Raw genomic sequence first — 18,461 nt, 5'->3', positions numbered from 1 at the left:
TTATTTAAAATTGTATTTCTTCCTTCAATACTAAGCACAGATTCTGGGTGGGAAAGGAGGAGATAGAGGGTTACAATCACCATTTAGCACCCCCCCTCTGCTTTGTATCCTAGCTGACTCCTGAGCTACTGGATCAAGCCAGCATTTGCTCATCTTCAAAACTAGCCTGGTCTCATTTTTAAAGTTCAGCCTGGTAAAGTACTGGGACTAGGAAAGGCACTACTGGCTTACATAGCCCTTCTTACTGGCCTGGCTTCATTTGCTGTAAGATTTCTTTAGGCTACACCAAGGGTGCTCAACCGCAAGGCTGTGGACCAGATCCAGCCCCAGGCACTGTTGTCATCTGGCTTCCTATGGGTCCAAAAATTTGGCAGCAGGGAATCAGTAGCACCCGCTCTGGACTTGCCACAGCAGAGCTGACCAGCTGTGGACCAGCCAGAACCCATGCTTACAGCCCTGACCCAGGCCTACCCCCGTGCCTGCTCTGGACTTACCCACCTACATTGAGCAATGCAGCAGCGGGGCAGAAGCTGCTGCTCGGGGTGGGAGAAAGCAGCCCCTCCCCCTCACCACTGCCAGGCAATTCTTGCTGCAGCTGCCTGGAGCCTGTGCCTGGGCTGCCCTGTAGCTCCTCTGCATTGCCACCACTGCCTCGCTGGCTGGCCCGGAGGCAGCAGTGGCAGCAGCGAAGAGGAGCCGCAGGACAGCCCAGGCATGGGCTCCAGGCGGCAGCAGCAAAAAGGGCCCACACCAGCAAGAAAGAGCCGCTTTTCCCCTGCACCAAGCATCAGCTTCTGCATAGCCATTGTTCAGTGTGGGTGGGCAACCAGAGCAGGTGCAGGGCAGGGGCGGAGCTGGGTGTGTGGGTTCCAGCTGGTCTCCGGCCCGGGCAAGTCCAAAGTGGGTGCAGGGCAGGCTGGCTTTGGGACTGGGGCTGTGCACCGTTGGCGGGGCAGAGCCACAGGGTGCACAGGCTCCAGGCTGTTGCGTTAGTATGGACATGTTGCATTTAAGGCCAGAAAAAAACTAATCCAAACCCCTCAGATGTCATAGATCCTAAGATTTCACTCCTGTACTCCTGGGCTGAGCCAGTAACCTGTGCTTTAGCCCAACTCCCCAGAAGGTGTTCATTCCTAAATGTAAATATTTCAAGAAATGGAGAATTTGCTACTTTCCCCTTGGTAGTTTGTTCCACTGTTCAATGTATGTGCCTTCTTTCTAAACTGAATCCATTTGGCTTCAGTTTCTAGATATTGCTCCTTGTTATACATTTCTTCTCTAGATTAAGATAGCCCTCTAGTACCCAGTGTTTCCTCCTCCTGAAGGTACTCCTCTACTAATCAAATCACTTCTCAGGCCTTTTTGATAACTCTCACTGCAAGGCAATTTCTTCAGTCCTTGAACCTGTGGCTCTTTCCTGCCCTATTTCCAATTTTTCATATCTCCTGTAAAAGAGCAGACAGATTGAGTGTATGCAGCACAGCCAGAACCGTGTTTTGGGAACTCAGGTGAGGCTGCTTCTCCACTTTGACCCCCAAATCCTTCTCAGATTCATTTCTCTCATGATACAGTCCCCAATTTGTAGGTTGGTCTGCACCTCTTATTCCTTGATACAGATTTACATTTAGCTGCCCTAAAAAAAAAAAAAAAAAAAATCTTTTAAGTGTTACAAGGTTATCAAGAATTTCAGACTGCTCTCTCATTATTTGCTGTTCTGTCAACCGTCAATGGCAGGTACATTTTATTAGCCATGATTTAATATTAATCCCTCCCCATAATTAATGAAAAGATCAAACTTATTCAGGCCTTGCAGAAGCCCAATGGTAACACCTGCTTTAACTAAGGATGCTCATTGGTAATTACTGTAAGAACAGACAGCTAGCCAGCTCTTAATACATTCTGCATGTGCTCTATACAGTACCAACTTTTTAATCCTGTTTAATCAATGCCAGGCAGTAATAAAGCACATGCAAGACATTCTCCTTATGTCTATGGAGTTACCTTTATCAACCAAATTTGCGAATCTCAAAGAACAAAATCAATTTTGTTTGACAAGACATATTTTCCATAAAACCAGTGACTGGTCTTAATTATATTCCTATCCTTTCATTGTTCATTAATTGAAGCCTGTATGCTTTCCTACTGTTTTGCCTATGGTGGGTGCCAGGATGACAACCTTATAATTACACTTGCTCTTACTTGTACATTGGCACAATGTTAACATTCCATCAGCCTTCTGCAATTTCTCTGGCATTCCAAGATGTGTAGGAAGGAACAATAGTGGGCCAAAGATCTCCTGGCCAGCTCTTTCAGGACTCCTGAGTCCTAAGGTATCTGGGCCTACTGTTTTAAACGTGTTTATTGCTATTAGATGTTGTTTTAGCATCTTCTTGGGTGATCAACTGGCTGAAGAGTTCTTTGCCATGCTCTCGTGAAACAGGAAAAGCACACTGGCCTGCTTCCCAAGTTCAGAACAGAAATATACAATTCACCTTTCCTGAATTAAGAACAGTTTTGTCATCTCCATCTAATAGTGTTATTTAATTGCTAAGACTTTAAAATACAGAAGAAACTACTGTTCACTCTGGTAGGAGCCACCCATGAATTCCAACTCTCTCCCCCCCCAGTTTCCCCTCCCAGGTTCCTACTCGTAACTTCTAATTTGTATTGATTGCTGCCACCTTTTATTCCTCTTCCTGCCCATATACAAAAACGTGAAGAGAGAAAATTCCTAGATTTATGCTTCTCCAAAGACGCAGGGGTTAAAAACAGTCAGTCATTCCTTTGGGAGCAATGAATATGCGTATATCCTTTGCCTTGGCTACTGGCACAACTTTTTATGGTTGCTAAAATACACCTGCACCTACCTAGAATTCCTCATCCAAAATGAAATGCAAAATTGCCAAATTACAAACTCAGATGCCTGTAAACATTTATCAGTTTACACAGTATCAAATAAAAGTCAATGTTTTCCAGGTGTAAACTTTTCCAAAGGTACATGTAAGGAGATGCAGCACTCTTCTCTCTGAGAAAGCTTGTATAACCCACAAATAGAAATAACACGTCCAATATCCAGCAAGCTGCAGTTGGTCACCACCAGCAGGGGAGGAAAAAGGAGTAACAGTTGCACAGCAATTTTCATCTGGAAATCTCAAGACATCAACTTTTTACAAATGGACGAACTGAAAGACAGCGGTTAAGCGACTTCTGCAGTCACAGGACAGAACTCAGGCCTTGCAGAATGCAGCCAGTCCTCTAAACTGTCTAGAGAAGCTCCTTTACCCAGCTCCATCCTCAGCAAACGGCAGCCAGTCCTCAACTGCCTTGAGGTGTCAGCCCTGCACATCCAAGGAAAACAGAGGTCAAGCAATGTAGTCAAGACCTCTACTGAGGGCACCAGTGTCAGGGACTGAAGCAGCATCTTTCAAATTTCTTACTCCTGGTCCTATGCTCAGAGCACAGCAGAGGACACCCCCCCCCCCCACTACATCCCTCCCTCCCCCTCAGAGCCACCTTATAAGAGTTGTTGTTTCAAAACTATAGTAACATTTAACAGATTGTATTTTATTATGAAGCAAACTGGAACTAGGCTATTCTACCACTAGTTCAGCCCCAATTTAAGGGAGTTTGAAAGCTCATTCCCAGCAAGTTCATTTTAGTTGCCCTCCCATGGGATTCTAAGGCACAGTTACTGTTCATGGCCAGGGTTTCAAGTTAAACCTTGGCCATGATTTTTTTTTTTTTTTTGGTAGCTAGGGAGACAGGAGGGGGTCACTATTGAACTACCCCAGTTTCTACCCTCCCTTCCATTTCAGTCTCAGCTTTCTGCCAACTTCCAGAGCACTTACAACAAACAAAGAGAAGATCATGGCAGCCTGCAGATAAAGATACAGTTCTTCAAACATGCAAGGGGCGGGAGGGGGGGGTGGGGGGAAGAAGGGGGGAGAATCCTTCAGCCTCTTTCCCACTCCCTTCCATTTCCACCTCTCATGGATTCAGGGATCTGAGCAGCTGCCCAGCAAGGAACAGAACACTGGACAAGGTGCTTTTCCCTAAACTCCCAAATTTGTTTCCAAGTATGATGAAAAGGTCATAGATAACCCCTTTCTGCTGAAAGAGGCATTTTCACATTGTCAAAATTCACTTAAGAATGGGGGGGGAAAGAGGTCAGAATTTAAAGACTTACATTTTGCCTCAGACAAGTTCTGATTAGGTGACCAGACCAGCATGCCAAGATTCTCCCTCTCTTGACAACGTCTTGCAAGTTTGGCTTAAGAGAAAACAGAGATACAGCAAGTTAAAAATCAAAATCAAGTTGTCTTTCCAGTAAGCACTGAAGCAAAATCAAGCCACATGGAGCAGCTGCAAAGTTAAACCCTCCTTTTAGACCCAAGGCCTTCAGTTGTTTCTTCTATACACCACCCTTAATACAATGTGACAGATGCAGTATATTTGCCCTCTTTCATGCAAGAAGTGCTCTGTAAAAAGGCATATGTTAGGCCTAAATTAAAAGTTAATTAACATTTCTACTCCAGCATACTCAATTATTTCTCTTTGACCTTGTGGTTAAATGAAGGGAAGGAGCAAGCACTGGGCAGCAAGGTTAAGAGACCCTCAATGCCCTGGGAGCTTCCCTGTGGGACTGGGTCAGGACATCACTGCAGGCCATGTGCCTGCTGAACCCTCTGGGATTTGCTGCAAGAATCACTGTCTCACACCTGCCTTCCTTTGCAGCAGAGGATTTCTGCACCTTGCAGCACAGAATCTAACCTCAGTAACACCAGCTTGCCAACATCAGAATCTGGCCCCTCTATTTGACCCATTATCCTACACCAAGTAAGCATTCTGCATCACCCCCTCCTTGTGAAACAAGTCTGTGTGCAACCATTTTAAGGAACTGCTCTTGCCTACTATAAACATTTTTAACTGAAAAATCACAGCTTCACATGGCTTTGAAGCGTTTTCCATCAAGTTATGCTCGCCAATACTAAGGTAAGTTTGTGTACAACGAATTCCTGAGAGCCTGCTGTTTTTTTAGCCAAGTGAAGTTCAGATATTGCTAAAGCATTTCCAGAACTAAACATACTAAGAAGGGGAGGGCAAGATGAGGCAGAGAAACCTGGGTTTGTTGAGTCAGCAGAGAGAGTTATCTCCAATACCAGGACCGGCAGCACTACGCTATGAGAAACTTGCATATCTTGTTACCGACGGGCTCTAGCAGTTCTAATTCTACTATGCAACCTTTACAGAGAATTGAAAGTTCAACACATTTATGAATCATGCCAGTGCAATATGCCCTAACCCAAACCATTTACAAATAAGACACAGCCTGCAACAACACAGAAGAATGAGTCAGGAGAAGTCGGGGATGAGAAGCTGCAGCGAAGAAAGCACCCCTCCAAGAGTACTAAGCACATGAAATCAAGAGTGCATCTAGTTTTGTGCATCATTTGGTGCACAAACAACAATTTAACTGGTACCAAAAAACTTTCTTGGTTGCAGGCCAGGAAGGGTCCTCCAGTTGTCAGGCTGGATCAAAACCTTTGGCAAAGCACACTGTGAACTTTGGTATTTTGACCCGTTGCCAACTGCATTCATTTATTCATTCATTACACTGCTTCTGTTTAACTTGATAGGAGATGATGAACCCAACGTATACTCTCAGTAACGTTAATTTAAAACCCATTAGCACTATTTTAAAAACAGCAGGTTATGAGCCATTCATTTTATGTGACAGACACCGATTGTTTCCACTTCCGAGCATCTGGAAGCATTAGTGTGGCATCTCTAAACCTCACCACACTAACATGAGGAAGTTTTTCTTTCACTAGGTTTTGCCATTAAAATGTTGAGGAATTAAGCCAAATCTCCTTTATCTAGCTCTTTAGGAAATGGGTAACAGCATAATTCCAGCAACATTCAATACTGTGTGTGCTTGAAATCTATGTCTGTGTGTGAGCAATGTGCTTTTTCAATACTTTCTAGGCTAGGCAGAAAATAGAGGGGTAAGAAGAAAAGACAGCATCCTCTGCAGGAGAATGATGTGGGGAGGAGAATGGTAATTGTATCTAGATGTAAAAACATCTGAATTTAGAATTCCAAGAGCTAAGCTTTAAACAAAAAACAAAACAAAAAAATAATCTTGCCATCATCTTGAAATATTTGAGATTAAGACCTTGTGTGAAAACTGCAAATCAAAATTAGGGGACTAAAACGAGTACAAGACTACCCAAAATCATTGGTTCATAGAAGTGCTCCATTCTACTATGCATTTCCTTACCCAGGCCCTCCCCTCCCCAAATCACCACCTCCCTTCCATGATAGTTTCACAATATTTATGTATACACAAACAGGCACCCTAATCTTGTAGAACAGCATCACCCTTTCAGACAACTGCTATGCAAGTCACCAAGCTGTTGATCATCCCTATAAAATGGTGGCCCCACAACGCACCTCAGACACACTACCAAAGCCAGCACAGAAAGGAGGCACAATCTCCTCATACCAGTTACAGCCCTGCCAATCTGCTTCCACTAATCCCTAAATCTTGCAATACAGGTGTACCCAACATTGTTTTACGCAGCTGCAAGGCAGCCAGCTAAGGGCTGAAATTCAAGCCTGCAGAACACAGGCAGTGGCCTATTCTCCTAGGCCTTCCTGGTGTCCACTTAAAGCACTCACAGACATTGATAGCAAGAGGCATTAACTTGGTCCCCCATGTATGTACAGAAGTTGCTTTTTTTTTTTTTTTTTTTGCTATTTAGAGCATTTTATTGCTATGACTTAACAGAAGCGTATGGCTTTACAGCACTTTAAAAATGGATACAGCACTTTAAAATTAACCCTTCTTAAATAAGGCGTTAAAATTCAAAGCACTATATTTTACAACACTTCAGCAACCTACAGTGCTTTAAATAACTTCTGTACACTGGTCATATTTATGACCAGTAGAGAAATGTTACAGAATGCCTCTTGCTTCCTAGCCTGGAAAGTGCAGGGAGGCTCAAAGGCCTTCCCCAGCCCCCCGCCCCACCTAACAAACACTGCACTTCTGTCATATTTAAGAGCGCTGCAACTTTATAGTACTATAAAAAGTGCTCTAAATTACAGCACTGTAAACAGTGCATGTACTCCTGTACAGACCCCTAATCTGACAACCAGGCCAGGGAATTGCAGCCAGTTACTCTTGGATTGAGCCTAGTCACCATCAACTAACTACAGCATCTTCCAGAAAGGTGTCTGCGGACATTATGAGACAGAAAAGCCAACACTCCCTGGGGAGTTTAACCTTCCTTTCCCTTACTTAATCATTCATGCCGCTTCCTACCAGCTCCAGCGGGAACCATATTCCAACAGTGTCATGGAGGTGACACCCGTCTTAATTTTACAGTTCCTAACCTTGCAAAGGTTAGGAATTTAGCCACTCTCCATAACCTGGAAAGGCATGAGCCATCCCTAGGCAATTTTAACCCCTCATTAAATGCTTTTGGACAGCTCAATGCTCCTACACTGGCTCCTTGATAAGGATTATCCCAGCTACAAAACGTACAAACTGTATGTTACCAATTTCAATGACCTGCATCATTAGCTTGCCTATCTCTGCTGGTTAAACAGCCTGGCTTTTGTCTCATGGCTTTTCTTTCCATGAAAATGAGAGCTGCAGCACAAGGTCAGGGAACTGGAGACTGGATAGAAGACAAGGCCTAGTATGGAGCCAGTAGGGACAGAGATGAACCCTCTTTTAAATGGAATCATAGAAAATGAAGGTTGGAAGGGACCTCAGAAGGTCATCTAGTCCAACCGCCTGCTCAAAGGAAGACCATCCCCAACTAAATTATCCCAGCCAAGGCTTTGCCTAGTTGGGTCTTAAAAGCCTCCAAGGATTGAGATTCCACAACCCCTAGGGGTAGCCTGTTCCAGTGCTTTGCTACCCTCCTCATGAGAAAGTTTTTCCTAATATCCAACTTAAACTCCCCTTGCTGTGATTTGAGACCATTGCTCCTTGTTTTGTCATCTGCCACCACTATGAACAATCTAGCTCCATCCTCTCTGGACCACCCTTTAGGTAGCTGAAGGCTGCTATCACATCTCCCCTCAGTCTTCTTCTGTCTAAATAAGCCCAGTTCCCTCAGCCTCTCCTCACCAGCCCCCTAACCATTTTCACTGCCCTCCTCTGGGCTCTCTCCAATACACCTACATCCCTTCTGCAGTGAGGAGGCCCAAACATCCCTCACTACACACCTCTGCCCATGAACAGCTGGTGCCTCCCAAGACTGGGGGGAGGGGGAGGCACCATTTGTAGTTGGTGGCAAGCGGGGACCGCTCACAGATGCCAGCAGCAGTGTGTGTTGGGGGGAGGCAGGAGGCAACCTCCCACAAGTCAGTGGTGGCCAATCTCATGCCCTCCTGTGCCTCCCCTATGCGTCGCCTATGCCTCTGCCATTCCACTCCCCCTCCCCTGCTCCCTGGCATCAACCACCACTATTCCCTCAATCAAGTCCACTATCCAGCCATCCCATGCCAGTCTCCTCCTCACCACTCCCTGCCCTGTTAAGCGGGCAGGCGGAAGGGGGGGGGGGGGTAGAAGTTGGTGAACTACAAAGAGCATGTGCATCAGCTAAAGGCTGGAGAATAGCAGTGCAGAATCCTTAATCCAAATCCATGGCCAACCTAGAAGAAGGTGCTCCATACAATCCCTTTGCAGCATAAGAGGCTCAGTCAGAGGTGTGCAGCAGCCCATACCCTCCTTCCAGCACCTGCTCCTGGCCAGTACATAGCAGAATCAAGCAGGTGCTGGAAGAGGAAACCCAAGAACTGCCACCACTGTCCCAACAGAACCCAGCAGCCTGTGGCTGGAACAGGGTAGGAGCACTCTCAGACTTCACAGACATTAGGGCTGGAAGGGACCTCGGAAGATCAGAGTCCAGCCCCGTGCCCCAGGGGCAGGAAGTCAACTGGGGTCACAGGATCCCAGCAAGATAAACATCCAATTTTTTCTTGAAGGCATTCAGAGTAGGTGCTTGAACCACCTCCAATGGCAGGCTATTCCAGACCTTGGGGGCTCGGACAGTAAAGAAATTCTTCCTTATGTCCATCCTGAAACAGGTCTTGCAGGAGTTTATAACCATTCAACCTTGTCATCCCTTGGGGCGCTCTGGTGAATAATCGTTCCCCCAGATCCTGGTGAACATCCCTGATAAACTTATAGGTGGCCATCAGATCACCCCTGAGCCTGCGCTTTTCCAAGCTGAAGAGCCCCATAGCTCAGCCTGTCATCATACGGTCTGTTTTTCTGACCTCTGATCATGCACATGGCTCTTCTCTAGACTCTCTCACGCTTCTCCACATCCTTTTTGAATTGTGGGGCCCAAAACTGGATGCAGTACTCCAGCTGTAGCCTCACCAAGGCCGAGTACAACGGGAGAATGACTCTGGGGCTCGTCTGCACCCAGGGGCAAAGGAATCCAGTTTGGGACTGCATCACTACACAAACCCCCACCCTCTGCCCATCCTCAGTCCGCCCCTGCCAGACAGTACGCTGCCATCTGCCCCCAAGGTGAGATACATCACAGCAGCACATCAGCCTCACCCCTCCGTGCTGTCGCTTGCACAAAGCAGTTGGAAAGTGAATGATGCTCATTTGCATTTTGCTGTTGCTTCTCCTTCTGTTCTCTCCCCGTCTGTTCCTACTTCAAGTGCTGTGCACCTCCTCTTCCTCTCCCCGCAACCTCACCATTAACGCCATGCATGTTCAGCATACAAAGCAGCAGCACAAGCTGAAGGCACAAACTAGAAGCCCACACAACAGCTTCAGCCTCTTTGGCTGGGTAAACCACAGTTCCCCAAAGCAGGCTTGTGCAAGATCACTTTAAGGGAAGTGCAAGATGAAGGTTCCCAGCAGAAGCTTCAGGGGTGCAAAGCTGACCTTAAATCCCAAATGGGCCAAGTCAGTCCTTGAATGCCTGTCCCTCCCCTGCCGCAAAGGTTACAATGAAGCAAACTCATCCCCACAGGAATACAAACATCCATTGGTGCAATTTTTGCTTTTATGTCAACAAGCTACAGAAAGATGCTACCCCCTTTCTTCTTATCATTTTAATTCTTTGGGGCCAATCCTCCCCAGCCCCAGACTGGAGTAGCTGAGGTCAGTGCAGAAGGTCCTGAGACAGGGAAGATCAGTAATTTCTCCACCCCAAAGCCTTATCAGATCCTATCCAAGGGTGGGCAAAGTGCAGCCCATGGGCCAGATGTGGCATGCCATCAGATTCTTTTCTGATTCAAAGTCAGTAAGAATTATGCCACTTCAGTGACAGCCGGATCAAGGCCCTACCTAAAATCAAAATCTACAGTTCTCACAGGCCCCTGGCAGACATACAAGTAAAGATCCAATGGGATCTGCTGCAGGATACCCCACAGTCATGCTTCCTGCCATGCCACATGTGAACTTCTTCCTCATCAGATCCCATGACACCTTATTGCCAGTGCAGGGAGAGCCTGGGTTCATAATCTTGGGCTCCCCCTGCACCATAGCAAGTTCCTGCAGCTGGGAGCCCTGTCAGCCGATGGGGCTCCAACCACAGGGACTCACCCTGCCGCTGGAAGCAGTCTGACCACATGTTCAATTAATGGTGTGATAGGATTAATGGCATGCATTTTTTGTGGAATATTTTGGTGGCTTATTCCTTGTTTTATCATACCATTAATTGTATGGATGTATGATAAGGTAACTTAAGGTGCAATTAACCAGTTAATCACATCTTAAGTGCAACAGGTGCCAGGGACCACAGTTTCCGCAGAGCAAAACTCCCCAGCACCTAAAACAGCCTCACCATGATGTGTCTATTAATAGACCTTTTACATACATCCGAAGAAAATATTAGTTGTTTTGGTACTAGAATCAGGTCTCTGCAACAAGAGAGATCAAGTTTTAAAGCAAATTCTAAACCCTGCAACTACATTGGAGTTGGACTGCTCTCAGCGGTGGCAGATGACAGAACAAGGAGCAGTCGTCTCAAGATGAAGCAAGGGGAGTTTAGGTCAGATATCAGGAAGAATTCTTTCACTAGGATGGTAGTAAAACACTGGAACAGGTTGCCCAGAGAGGTGGTAGAAGTTTGGAGGTTTCCAAAACCCAGTTAAGACAAAGCTTTGGCTGGAATGATCTAGTCGGGGATGGTCCTGCTTTGAGCAGGGGGTTGGACTAGATGACCTCCTGAGGTCCCTTCCAACCCTAACTTACCATTATGATTCTACATCTAGGTTGACATCACCCGGCTCAAAAAGTCGATGGATAAATCTATGGTACAGTTTTCTCCAGGACTGAGAAAGATGCAATGTTTGCGAGTGCTCAACAAGCAGCATAATGCACCAGCTGAGGGTCACTGTGGGTGACGCTCCCACAGTCCGTGGGTAGAATGTCCATCCATGTCACTGCTCTTCCCTTCTAAAACAAAGTAATGGAGAAACTCCACCAACTCCTCTAATCTTTTACTTGAATCTCTCAAGTGTTCAAACCACCCAAAGGTGATCCCAGCCTGTGTAAGCACCACAGAAGGGAAAAACCTGCTGTGAGGATACCTGTCCAGTTTACTTAGTGGCATTACGGGTTTCCCTCACTTTATGCCAGGGGTGGGCAATTATTTTGGGTGGAGGGCCGCTTATTGAGTTTTGGCAAGCCATCAAGGGCCGCATGACAGGTAGCCAGGGGCAGATAAATATTAATTTTCTAAAATTTTTAGGGGCCCTGTGGGCTGGATAAAATGCCCTGGCAGGCCACATCCAGCCCACAGGCCGCATTTTGCCCACCCCTGCTTTATGCTGTACATGCATTCCTGGAAAATGGTGCATAACTCAAATCTGCACAAAGGGAACCCACTTTACAATGTAACAAATACACGTTCCAAGACCTCAACTGTACTGATCCCCAGACCCATTTCTATCACTTTTACAAGACAATTTTGGTACAGTACTCACCAACAGCAGACAGTACACACAAGCACAGGGCACTATCATAATGGGCATGGCAACTTCAGAAACATACATCGCAGACAATGAGCAAGGAGCACAGATCCACATAGGACACTATATTTTAGTGTGCGTCACTCCCACAAAGCAGCAGACTGCGGGCTTCCACCACACTGATCACATAAGAGAGTGAATTTACCTCACATATAATGATTTTTTTGTATAAAAAGGGTCATTGCATAAGAGTGAATTTGCACATACAGAACCCACACAAAGCGAGGGAAACCTGTACTCAAAATCACCATGCCATCTGCCTAAATAATGAAGTCTGCAGGTAGCAAACTTCACAGATCCCTAAAGCACAAGGAACTCCACAGCTACCCTTGTAACAGCTTCTAGTAAGATACAGGAACCAGAAAAGGTTTCCAGTGCCACCACTCTGAAATGTAAGTTATTTTTAATGATGCTCAGCCTTTTTTTTATTATTATTTAAAAAAAATGAAATCTTTTAGGTATGGATAGTAAGAGTCCAACCACAGAAAGTAGCAGCACCATTTTCTGACCCTCTTTCATATCTGGTATTATTGCACATTTCACGATTTTATTATAGACATGGGACTGCAAAAATTTACAGGAGCAGAAATCAATGAATAATAGAACAGGCGTCAAATGGCACTTTAGTCATTTTACCAAAGTACCCAAAGTTTAACCACTTTCATAAAGCAAGGCAAATAGGGCTCAGTTCCCAAATCTGCATTTTCTGTGTTTATGAATTCCCTACATTTCTGAGTGGGCTACCACTCCTCAGGTGCCTATGGTCATGATACAGGATAAAAAGACTTTTGGCTCCCATAATTTTTTTTTTTTTGGGGGGGGGGGGGGGGGGAGGGAATTAAAAAGATTTAAAGGTTCATTGACATAGTGCTTACTGCATTTCAGTCAACTATCCCTGATGCGATGCAAGAGAATTCAAATCAACCAAAAGGATTTAAGGTAGAAGTGTCCTGTGCCTCCCAACCCCATTCTCTTTTCCAGGTGCTAGAAGGCAACTGTGGGCCAATAACCTAAAGACACCAGAAGAAGTGCTTAGCTACACATCTCTGCTTCCTTTAACACAACTATCTTTGGTCAGCAGATTATGCTTCTTGAACCCCTTTCACTTGTATTACAGCAGACTGCCTGAACAGAACAACTACTGTTGTGGCAAAATACATTCTGTACATAGTGTACAGTGCAAAATGTAGCAAAACATTTCAACTGAACACCTGTAAATCAGGTGAATTTTTAATTAAAAGTTATAAATTAAGCAGCAGGTAGCTCTTCCTATACATAACTGTACCTGATTGACACTATAATCTATATGCAAATAAAGTTCTGAGGGTACTTCTGTATTCACCCATGGGGAAAAAAAAAAGACTGTTTATGCTTCTATACATACATGCAGCACTAAAAATGCAAAACAAAAGTATCTTAAACCATAAAATAACTGAAGAAGAGGTGGTGCTGCAAAACAGAGGCTGATGTGAAAAATCATTATGGTGGTATGAAGAATATTGCTTTAAAATTACTGAGTTAAAGATTAATCATCCTGCACTGATTACAAAGGTCATTTTGCATTGCTAAAGTGATCAACATTAAAGAGACAAAAAAAGCACTGCAATACATTTTCCTATTTTTAAGACTGAAATAATTCAACCCACACGTAGTCTGAATCTCATGTTTTGGATGCCTGAATTATTTGATACAAGATGCTTTTCAGCTAGAAAGCTGGTCATAAAGCAAGAACTGTGGCCTAGATTAGCTCATAGTCAAATTCCGATTAAACACACTGTACATTTGCTGAAGGAGGAACAAGTATTTCAGGCCTTGCCTTGTTTTTTTTTTTTCTTTTATTGTGCAAGTCCACTCATTCTTTCCTGCAAGCAGGTGGCACCAATGTGCAGCCAGTGCTGAGGTCTAATCAGCTATAAATGAATGGCCGTCATGTGTGTTTAAGCTGGCCCCTCTTTTAAAAAAAAAAAAAATACACACAAAGCTCTGGCTGTACTTCTGCCATAAAGTCTCTGCAAGGCATCCTTTTGCTCAGTTCAGGACCAGGCAATATGCTATCCCAACACCACAGTAGTGAATGTTAGCACCCACAGGAAGATTCATGCTTTATTTATAACAGGAGTGCTAAAATCATTTGCCAGGCTCTGGTTTTTCCTTGGGGATTTTTTGTTTTTGTGCATGATTTTAAGATTAAGATGACAGTATGCATTTCCATTCCAAAGAGGCGTTAGTAGCTGTCCCTGTTCATTTGTTACACATCCCATCACACTTGTGTACAAGGCTCCAACACACCGCTTTGAGCACTGGGATACACACAGCCCATCCTAACAGACTTTATCCCTCTGTGTATAACACAGGGCTCCTGTATGCAGAGGGGATCCTCCACCAAGCACCGCACCCCAGAGCTTGGAGGCCTCAGGTCTGCATTCACTTCAGACCACCACAGTCTAGAGGAGCAACCTCAAGTCTCACTTACAAAAAGGAAACAAAATGCAGTCCTACAGGAATCCTGCACATATCATGTCCACTTAATACTACTGCAAGATGCATGGCAGGCAAGTCCCTTCTGCTCCAGCCACTGCTGCACCATAATCACTGCAATTTTGCCAAGCTGTTCAGTGAGCCCATTTAGGATACATTAGCAGTTTCAGGGAATATTGAAGCCAAGCAACAAACTGAAAAATGTCAGGAGACTGACGAATTGTTGGATCAATTCTCTTCACCCCTTCTCCGCACAACCAGAGGCACGTCTTCCTGCTCCTTTAAAAAGGTTTGCATGTGTAAGTGGCCTAGAAACTACAGATTTAGGGATCAACCCTGTAGGCAGCTTAGTCATGTGAGCAAGCTCCAACCAGCAGATTTGAGCACATACAGGAGGCAATAAACGCAGATCCTGAAGTTTATTTTCATCATTTTCCACTCAGCCAAGGTAAAACCTAATGGTGCAGACAGAAGTGCATGCACCAGCCCATCCAACTGCAGTTTATATGACTTCCTTTATGAAGGAGTAAAGGTAAAAAAATGCTCCTTCCACTGCTCCCTGGTACACCCAAATCAATCCTGCCTCCATACCCTCTCCTCAAGGGAACTTCCAATCCCAGCACACAAAATTCCTGAGTCCATAACTCCTGGCATCTTTTAGTTGATAAATCCTTAACTCATCAATAATGAAGATGGCCCCTTCTTCTATCCTTGTCAATTAATGAATTGCTTCCTCTCCCCATTACCTGAACATGGTCCTCCCAGTCTATGATGACAATCAGAATAGACTTTTTTTTTTTTTTTTTTTTTTAGGTCAGGTCTATAAATTTACAATGCTCTAGTGTATTTAGGGAACCCTCAGCTTCTCAGCATCTTTTCCTGTCCTGAGGAAGGAACCAGGGAGTTGGAGTGAAGTACGCATCTCTGGCTTTTGGCCTTCCCCTCTAGAGGATAGAGCAACAATGCCTGGGCCTCTCGCCCCCTTCCCTCCCAGCCAGCCACTGTCAACTCCAAGAAGAAAATAAGTGAGTTTGTCTCATTTCATGCACCAAGGAAAATTTCTACCCACCCTGGGAAAATCAGGAAGAGACTCACCACCCTCAGCCCTACCTAGGAAGCACAAAACCTGATCCTTAAAAGAAAAAGTCCACAAATGTCTCTGTTAAAGTTTCAAGTCAAACCATTTGGCTTTTGCAGTCCCATGCAAGTGCTCATAACCAGCCTCACAGCATTATTTTGCACGTCACAGTCACTACACCTTAAAATGAAGCCAGCTACCCAGTTTGTTGCCAGTACAGGAAGGATCATAAGAAGATTTGAAAAGTTTTGGTAAGTGAACATATTAGCAAAACAGCCAGATTACTTTTTTTTTTTTTTTTTGGGGGGGGGGGGGGGGGGGAGGAGGAAAGGAGCTGGGTTTGGGAAAAAGTGGTGCTAAAAAATACCAGGTCACATGGCAGCATCCCTTTGAAATAGCTAATGCCGATTCATGGACTTTCACAAGTGCGTGGAAAAAACCAGAGCTATAAAATGCAGATACTTGTTTGGCAACTGTAAACTGCAGAGCCTTATTCTTCACAGTTTCCAAATACTTGCTGATGGATGGTCAGGAACACATCTGACTAGCACAGAACCGAGTCCAACAACAGTGGAGGGGCAATTTCCTGATATCTTAAAACTTCAGAGAGTCCAGTGAGCTATTCCTTGACAGCCTTCCAGAAGCAGCAGCCTCCCTGCTTTACAAAATGGGTTCTTCCTGTTACTGTTTGCAGAGGGCAGCATTATGAGGCATGCTCACACAGGACTGGGTGAGGCACCTCAGTTCAAACAAGGGCATCCCCAAAAGTCCAATGTTAAATTATGATGGGGGTTTGCTTTTACTGCACTGGTAAAATAGTGCGTGCATCATTCTGTGCAGAAGAATGAAACTACAAGGGCTGAACAATAGCTGGCTGGGGAAAGGATTTTGAGTGGGGTTGTGATATCCACTCTTTTGAAGATTGTAAAGAACCACATTTGCAATACCTGGGCCTACCATATTCAGTTACAATGGAGGTAGCCAAACTGCAGCACACATGCCACAAGTGGCACAGGCAGCTTTTTTGTGGTATGTGACAGATCACAGAGGGTATAGGCTGTACAGCAGCAGACAGGGCAAGAAGCAGAAAGAGCAGATCAGGGAGAGGATCAGAGAGAGTGGCACTCAGGGAAGATGTGGGGCTAATTTGTGGCAGGTGCCAAAAAGACTGGCATTCACTGAATTAGAAGAGGAGCTTAAAAATGCAGTATACATTCACCAGTTTAAGTCATGCACCTACCCAGAGCCACAGGCAATAACAAGGTTTAATCTACACAAAAGGAAGCAAAGAAATGTCTCTAATCATATATGGTAGTTCTAGGGTGGCTCCAACACCACACTGATGGACAGTCTTTGCTTATCCTCCCCACACCTCTGGGAAGTAGAGAAGTGCTACTGTCCTCTGCAGGGAATCAAGACAGAGAGGCAAAGCGACTTTCCCAGGGAATGGAACCAGGTCTCTTTGGTCCTAGTCTACCGCCCTAACTGCTGGAACAGCCTTCCCCTCCAAACTGCCAGGTCACCACTCAGCTGAGGGATCAAATACAATTCTGCAAAAGTTTTAAACCTGTGTTTATTCTTTAACACGAAGGACAAAAAATAAGAAAAGCAGGGGGTGGAGGGGAGGGAGGGGGAGAGGGAAGGTGGTCTGTTTCCCCCTTCCCTCCATAGTTCTTTAGAAGACCCTGTGCTGTTTGATTCAATTAACGATTTTTTTGTCCTGCATTTAAACAGCTTTTTACATGACAGGGTCCCGACACACAACAAGGATTGCTGGGGCTGCTGCTACTAAGTGAAACATGAGGACCTACTGGCCAGGTCTCATTTACCCTTGAAATGCACCAATCCCCTGGGAGCTTTGGATCCCATGGGCTTTCCAGCAGACTTCGCTGTATTTTCTTAAACTTTTTTCCAAACTGGAACACATCTTAGAGGCTTTAAACAAAACCACATGCATGCACATGCATACTATGTCACACAGGCTCTAATATTTGAGTTGTGCTACAAATTCCTTCTAAACCCCCAGAAGTAGGAATTGGCTGGGGGGAGGGGGGCAGCCTGCACCCTGTGTGCTACTACAAGTGGCAGAGGCAGCCTGTGCGTGTCAAGTGGCAGATCAGGGAGGAGATCAGCAATATGGCAGATAGGGGACGAAGCAGAAGACCATATTGGGAAGGGGATCAGAATGGCACTCGGGGAGAGCGCAGAGGTAATTTCTGGCATGCCTGAAAAAGAGGTTGGCCCCCACTGACCTAGACAGAAAAGGAGTTGAGAGAAACTAAATGTGGAAAGTTCTGCATCTACAGCTTCAAGCCAAGGAGGAAACCAAAGAAACAACAAGCTTTAAGAGAGACTGAAGGTTCATTTGATCACTGCTGGTACTCACACCGCCATTTTACACCAGAAGTGTCTTTCAACGTGCACTAGTCTGGTTCATACCCATTTTGCCTGAGTGTAAGAACAATACAAGATGCCAGGCAACAGCAGACTGAGTCCAAGTCACCTCAAAAGTAGCAACACACATACTCCTTCCTCAAACCAGACCAGAACAAGAGCACCTATAAACACACCAGATTTTCCCGAGCTGCCTTCACTTTAGGATTACAGATGTTCCCCCTCTGTGGTGCCAGCCACATGCATCCCACAGTGTATTATTAGGGGTCAAGTAGGGCAAAAACAAGGAGGCTAAGGTAGGGCAAAGGTCTATGACACGTGGTATAGTTCTCTGAACAGGACAGAGGCTCCCTGTTCTGCCTAGATGCTTCCAAGAAAAGCTGACCCATTAAGGCTCATCATGGAGATGCACCTGTTCAGTTAGACATGCAAATCTAAACTAATTTGAGTTCCACTGGAGAGAGGGATTGCCCTGGCTTAACTAAATTTGCAC

At 45.2% G+C, this 18,461-nt stretch overlaps 1 protein-coding gene across 2 annotated transcripts in view; it reads right to left on the bottom strand.

Annotated features, from left to right (window-relative positions):
• RCOR1 (REST corepressor 1) overlaps positions 1-18,461 on the bottom strand; it is a 110,117-nt gene that overhangs the window by 49,959 nt on the left and 41,697 nt on the right. Inside the window, exon 3 of one of the 2 annotated variants that reach the window (XM_059723248.1) lies at positions 4,187-4,270. The exons of the other annotated variant lie outside the window; for it this stretch is intronic. Coding sequence (XP_059579231.1) covers positions 4,187-4,270 — 84 coding nt within the window. The remainder of the gene's footprint in view (positions 1-4,186; positions 4,271-18,461) is intronic. 2 annotated transcript variants of the gene reach the window in all.

This window comes from Alligator mississippiensis, chromosome 2 (genome assembly GCF_030867095.1).
Source record: "Alligator mississippiensis isolate rAllMis1 chromosome 2, rAllMis1, whole genome shotgun sequence".
Lineage (NCBI taxonomy): Eukaryota > Metazoa > Chordata > Crocodylia > Alligatoridae > Alligator > Alligator mississippiensis.
The sequence above is the reverse complement of the archived record's forward strand: the minus strand, read 5'-3'. Positions and strand labels throughout refer to the sequence as shown.